At 35.4% G+C, this 6,694-nt stretch overlaps 1 protein-coding gene across 1 annotated transcript; it reads left to right on the top strand.

Annotated features, from left to right (window-relative positions):
• The first annotated feature begins 276 nt into the window (after positions 1–276).
• On the top strand, positions 277–6,340 carry LOC134844427 (uncharacterized). The gene is made up of 4 exons (XM_063861096.1): positions 277–885; positions 1,503–1,761; positions 5,568–5,721; positions 6,074–6,340. The coding sequence occupies exons 1-4, from the start codon at positions 551–553 to the stop codon at positions 6,292–6,294; spliced, it is 969 nt and encodes a 322-aa protein (XP_063717166.1). The 5' UTR covers positions 277–550; the 3' UTR covers positions 6,295–6,340.
• The last annotated feature ends 354 nt before the right edge of the window (positions 6,341–6,694 follow it).

The following is a 6,694-nucleotide window of genomic DNA, read 5'->3' as shown; positions in this document are numbered from 1 at the left end:
CCTTTTTTCTTTAAACTTTTCTTCAAAATGCTTTGCACCTTTCGTACATTAAAAACATAATCGGTGCTCTATACAACTTCTGTTTTTATTTATTTTTAATGTTAACTCAAAAGTGTTCACTAAATTCGCGTATCGCAAAAGCAGCTAGCTTATTCTACAAATGTTTATGCTAAAATTAGTTTTTTCAAATACAACAATAATGTCATGAAAAACACCAAATGCTACGTTTATAAATAGACCACGAAACTGGTTCATTAATTTGGTCTATAACTTAGATAATTGTTTGTTCGTGAATTGAAAACTAAAATTAACTCTGGTAAAAATGCGACTTGTTAATCTGAGTCGTTCTAAATGAAGCTATCGGTCACCTGCTTCGAGAGAAGCTTTAGAAAGCTAAGCAATCATTGAACCTTTTCCTTATCTGGTGAAATTCGTCTTAAATTTCATTAGAACCTTCTTTCTTCTCAAAAGCGAAGCAAGCGCATTAAACAAAGAATCAGCTTTAGTTTGTGATCTCAAACTTTATTTCTTTATTTTACCATAAAGAACTATGATTCGATCAAACTTAATTGGAATATGCTACGGACTGGGAAATGCTTTTTGTCTGGCTCTGACTGGGTTTCTTGCTAAACAAATCAATGGCTACAACCCTTTGACCCTTATGGTTAGTTCTGGTTTGTGGTCAGTGGTGTTTTTGACACTTCTGAATGACGAGAAGTCAGTCTGGATCAACGTCGGCAGGATCCGAGAGAAGGGTCACGTGATGTCTTTTGTGGCTTCTGTCTGTTTCATGCCTCTGGCAGCTTTCTTTTTGTTCATTGCTCTTAATTTCATCGAGTATGCAGATGCTATGACCATTACACAGTCCAGTATTGTATGTTCAAGGTAAATGGTTCGCAAATTGGAGAATTATCCATGCAGATTCAGGTTACGACAATTGCCTCAGTTGAAACTTTCACTATGGTCAGGCCAGGCGAGCTCATTTGCATGACCGTTTTTAAAACCAAAAAAGGTCCCCTTCTTGTCAACGTTTCTAAAAGCCAAAAAATTGCACATCGGCTACGATGCGCCAGAAATGGATTCTTGGGGTTTTTCTTATAGTTTTGACAAAAATGCTTACGGCTTTGCTAAAAAATTAATGCTTATGTTGTGTCTTCTTGAATAATGTTTTCAAAAATAGTGCCAAAGAAGGTTAGTGCCAAAATAGTGCCTCCTGGGTGGTCAGTGAGTACCTATCCACCAAAGACCTCCCTTTTTGGTATTATTTTGCGACAGCCAATTTTGCTGACAAAACCCTAACTTTTTTTTAAAAACGCCTCCAGGGCCAACATGGAAAAAGTATCACTAAAAATACGTTGAAAAAATAAGGTAAGGCTTGCTCAATCAATATATCCTCCTTTTTAAGTCAATCCAGAAAAATGAAGCATATGTGCTTTTTGAGATTTGCAGATGTCAAAAAAATTTTTTTACTTTGAAAATATGGAAAGCGGTAATTGTTTCAGCATCCTTGCTTTTATCGTGCTGAGGGAACCTTTGAAAGCCGTCGACATTTTCTGCATCTCAATGGCTTTGGCAGGAGTGTTCCTCATCACACGACCTCTCTTCATTTTCGAACACTTCGGAGTGGAAAAGAGTTCACACTACCCCGTGAGAGAGATAGGGGCTGTGTTGTCCGCTCTGACTGCATTCTGTATTGCGGTGTTCGCTGTCGGACGAAGATGCGTAGTTTATATTGATTCATTGTTTCTTTCTACCTGTCAAGTAAGTCAAAAGTGAAAATCCGCATAAAACAAAACAAGACTACTCGTATCAAGGCGAAGCCCTGAATGTTCCGACTGCCTTTTAGGAATTATGGAGCAGTATTAACATAACAAAATTAAATGTAATATACAAAAAACGAAAAAAAAAATTTCTAAAATTTGAAATTTTTTTAATGAAAATCATCCCCCCCCCCCCCACACGCCATATCAAGTACAAAAGAATAGATTTCGCTCCTTGTAATAAATCAATTATGGCAAACAAGCTTCTTTCAACCAATTTAGAACGATTTCTATGACGGATTAAATCTCCGCTTACGCGTTAAAAGCGCGAAATACATCGCGCTTTAATTGACCCAAATTGGCCAAAATGACAAACTTTAAACCCCCATAACTTTACGAAAAATGATCACAGGTAAAATTGCTTTTCAAATTTAAGCTCAGGACGACAATAGTTTTCAAATGATATAAAAATATTCCGTCAAAAAAGGCTAGTTAAAAAGTCGAAATTTGTCTGAAGAAAAAAAAACCCACCCCGAGCACAAATATTCCGTTACTTTTGTATCGAAAGTCGGAACAATTAGTAATAAGATAAAAAATACTCGTATCACGGCAAAATTTTGCTCGTTCTGACTGTCCTTTCAGCTGTCTCGTGTGAACTTTGCTTGGCAATTTCTTTAAAACCGAAAAAAAAGGATTGAAAAAATCGGCAATCTCAATGTTTAGTCCAAAGTGATATATTTTGCAAAAACTAAAACATTATTTGGGCTCAGTTAGCATGTCTCATTTCAATTTGGGATGAATTGAAAGCCGGATTGAATCGCCAGAACTGCAACGCGTCAATAGCAATTTGATAAAACTTCAAACCCCCAAAACGTCTCAAGAAATAACAGGTGAAAAAAAATTGCAAAATTGCGCGCAAGATATTGACATCTTCCAGATATTAATTATTATGTTTTAATTTTTGTATTTTTTGTAGGACAACCTATAAGCAGTTTCATGAACACTCTTATTTTCATTCTAATATGGAAACTAATTACTTCCGAATTAATTCTCCGACTCAAAATTTGGAAAAATAACAGTTGACAATTTTTTGCGAATTTGCGCTCAAGATATCGACATTTTTCAGATATTAATTTCAAAATCAACTTTTTGCTTTCCATTTTTATAGGACAACCTAAAAAGAGTTTCATGGCTTCGCTTTGATATGAAAACTTTAACTTTTATTCCAATTTGGAAAACGATTACGTCCGAATTGTTTCTTCGGCTCGAAAACTATATTGAAAAAATCGACTACGATAAAACGCCCCACTCAAGCATGCCAAAATGTGATATTACCACTTTTTTTTATAACAACAAAAAATAACAATTTTTGTGCTTTATTACAAAATGTTTTTTGCAAAACTTTAAAACTTTAAAAATTTTTCAATAGTAGCAAGAAATTCTTTTATTTTTCAGAATATTTTTTTGATTGAACATTTTTTCTGTCTGAAAAAAAATTTATTCGTCAAAACTGAAAATCGCATACCGCTGGAGTAAAATTTAGATCAAAAACTGATTAATGACTATGAGAAAAAGGCGCATTAAAATATCCGATAACGTAAGCCGTATGGAACTTCTTTGCCAGGAAAAAAAAACTTTCTAGAAAAATTGCATTGAGTTTTGAAACCAACTTTTACGCTACTCACTGTGTAAAAGGGGTGGAAATATTTTTTTACTTAAGCGAAACTGTTTTTGACCGGTTGAATAACTCGAGGTCAAAGGTATTTCAAATAATTGGGTACCAATTTCTGCATTTTCTGATTGTGAATCATTAGGTTATTATTCAGGGTGTCTCAAACTAATTTTGGTTTAAAAAGTGAAGCAAAAAGTAGTATAGTTTACGCGTTCTCCTTACACCGATTCTTAAACCAACGGTGGCATTTTTTTGCATTTTTTGCATCCCTTAACTTTTTGTTCGGATCGATCAGCGCGATCGAAATAATGCTTCTCATCACAGTCCAAAACACAAGTCTCAGTAGTTATTAGTTAGTACTTAGATTTAGTTACAGTAAAATTGATTAATCATAGGCGAAGGGTCCCATTTTTTTCCTTTTCTGTTTCCCTCAGACAGTTGGTTGTATCAGTTGAAACTTCGAGAGAACTTTGGGCCTGAAAACGTTTCAGAACACTTCTTCGTGCAAAAAGGTTAATCAGAGATTTCTATTGTATAGAATAGAGGTTTTCTTTTGAAGATATAGTTTGCTAGGTTTTTTCAATTTTGTAAATGTCAATGAAGCAAGCAAGGAAAATTGATTATATTCGTAACCATCGTTAACGTTGAATCGTTAATCTGTTTTGTGTTTTTGCGCGTAAATCGCATTTCAGTTCATTTACTCCTTGTACAAACAGGTCTAGTTCAAACTCCTTGATGCCTTGAGATAAGGGTTCTTGCTGTTAGTCACATCAGTGACAGTTTTTAACAAAAACTTTTTATACCAAAATGAAAATATCGTCTCTCTGAAATCAAACGCAAAAGGATATTTTACCTCCGATCACTTTTTGCAAAGTTCTGAGAGCTTAAACATTGCCCATTTGGCCATGCTCAGGGCTAATTTAGGCGCGCTTTGAATATTTTATTTAAATTGCTGAAAATGTTTCGAAAATAATTTATGCCTGGTGAATTATCCCGCACGATACAATCATTTCAACTTGAATTGAGGCTAGCTAATCTGCCGTTTTATTTCGTACGACTCAATTTTTCATACTTGATCTTTTGTTTAGTCCAAAACTTGTAGTTTTCACGTTTCCTTTCCAAAAATTTATTCGTAATGGTTAAGGGGCAATAGGAACATTCAATGCTTTGCCCTGATACGAGCAGTCTTGTTGTTCCGACTTTCGATACGAAAGTAACGGAATATTTGTGCTCGGGGTGGGTTTTTTTTTTCTTCAGACAAATTTCGACTTTTTAACTAACCATTTTTAGCAGAATTTTTTAATATCATTCGAAAGTTATTGTTGTCCTGAGCTCAAATTTGAAAAGATATTTCACCTAAGATCATTTTTCGTAAAGTTACGGGGGTTTAAAGATTGCCATTTCGGCCAATTTGGGACAATTAACGCGCGATATATTTCGCGCTATTAACGCGTAAGCGGAGAGTTAATCCATCTTAGAAATCGCTCCAAATTGGTTACAAGAAGCTTATTTGCCATAATTGGTTTGTTACAAGGAGCGAAATCTATCCTTTTGTATTTTATATGGCGTGTGGGGGGATGGTTTTCATAAAAAATTTCAAATTTTAGAGAAAAAAAATTTTCATTTTGTTTTATTTCATTGATTTTTTAAAGGTTATTACTGCTCCATAAACCTTAAAAGGCAGTCGGAACATTCAGGGCTTCGCCCTGATACGAGCAGTCTTGATTCGTTTTCTTTGCGAAGTGTTAATGCAAATATGGTTTTATCGTGCACACCAAGCATCTCAATTTGGCCAAGTTAGACCTTTCCAAACACTAAAATCCAAAAATGGATGAAAAATGCTCTCTCAAATAGTAGGAAGTATTTTTCTTATTTCCATGGCCTAGAATGGTTTTCCTCGCTAGGATTTTCTGCTACTTGATTTGTATTGGTTGTTGTAAGTTTTTTTCTTCTCCACAAATATAAGGAGTTTCAGCAAGAATCATTTTGTTTTTCAATAAAACACAACTCTCAGCAAACTTTAAGGTTTCGTATCTTAAATCACCGTGGTAGGAATTTTCTGTGTTTCATACATATAAACTAAACTATTGCTGTTCCTTTGTTTTTGATCTGAATAGTATTCTGTATCCGTTCAGGGTTACATCACACTTCTTGTGGGCTGTCTTGGTGCTCTCATTCTTCTCCACTTGACTGGCAAACCAGTCCTGCCCCACTGCACTGCCCAAGACAGGTTTGTCATCATGGCTGCTGGATTTGTTCACGCCACTTGTTTCCTCTGCAACATCCAAGGCCTCTTTCCCAGTTTTTCAATTTTGTCTCAAATAAATCAACGAATATAAACTAATTATTAAAATCGTAACTATGGTTCAAAATTTTAATACTTGGAGCATCACTTGCCTTTTTCGTAACGCCGGTTTTATGCCATAGTGCATGAATCTTCAAAAAAGTTCATTTTGATGTTATAGAATTTTATCAATTGTTGTTAACTTTGATCATGATTTGGAACGAAAACGTTCAAAACTCTTTTGAAATGACCAAAACTGTGATCAGCATAAGGTTCTGAATGAGCCCTCTATGTATGATTTGTTTGAAATCCGTAAAAAATTTGGTTATAAAACTGGAAAAGAGTTCTTTTTTCCAGTATTCAAATATCTCAGTGTGGTCCATTCTACAACAGTGAAGACATCAGTATCCGCCTTTTCCTACGCTCTTCAGTGTATATTTTCAGTGGAGCCATTCTCGTGTTTGTCAATCAGTGGCTGCTGCTTAATCTTGGCCAGTGTTTTTCTGAAGTCTTACGCCAGTTTCACTTTGAAGGACTTCACCAAAATATTTTCGAAGGGAAACCAGAACCTTGTTTAGAGATGATAAAATAGTTTTAAGCCCATCTGATTATTTTAGTTTTTGCTTTGTGAAAAATTTATTTTCATTCAAAATTTCATATCCAAGTCCGATAACAAGCTATTGGTGTCGAACTTGACTGACCAACAAGCCAAGACTCAGGTTACAGTATGCTCTTGTTGAATCAACATTAGAATTATATCATAAATTTAACGCGATTACCCAGACTTTAGCGACAAAGTTTTGGCATGTCCAGACGTTCCAGACCAAAACTAGGCATGTACAGACTTTGGCGACCAAAACCTGGCATTTCCGGACTTTCGCAACCATGATGATCCGTCGCGACTTTCGCGACCGAAGCGGAGGTGGCGCGATTAAAACATCGCGACTCATATTTGGTATGTCCTGACTCTCGCGACCA

Source organism: Symsagittifera roscoffensis, chromosome 4, assembly GCF_963678635.1.
Source record: "Symsagittifera roscoffensis chromosome 4, txSymRosc1.1, whole genome shotgun sequence".
In the NCBI taxonomy this organism is placed as follows: domain Eukaryota; kingdom Metazoa; phylum Xenacoelomorpha; order Acoela; family Convolutidae; genus Symsagittifera; species Symsagittifera roscoffensis.
Note: the sequence above shows the minus strand (reverse complement) of the source record. Positions and strands in the feature narration are given on the sequence as shown.

Excerpts from the sequence above, each read along its gene's own strand:
- LOC134844427 (XM_063861096.1), top strand. The coding sequence starts at position 551 with ATGATTCGATCAAACTTAATTGGAATATGCTACGGACTGGGAAATGCT. Across the intron at positions 886-1,502 it reads TCCAGTATTGTATGTTCAAG|CATCCTTGCTTTTATCGTGC; the intron begins GTAAATGGTTCG and ends TAATTGTTTCAG. Across the intron at positions 5,722-6,073 it reads TTTCCTCTGCAACATCCAAG|TATTCAAATATCTCAGTGTG; the intron begins GCCTCTTTCCCA and ends TCTTTTTTCCAG.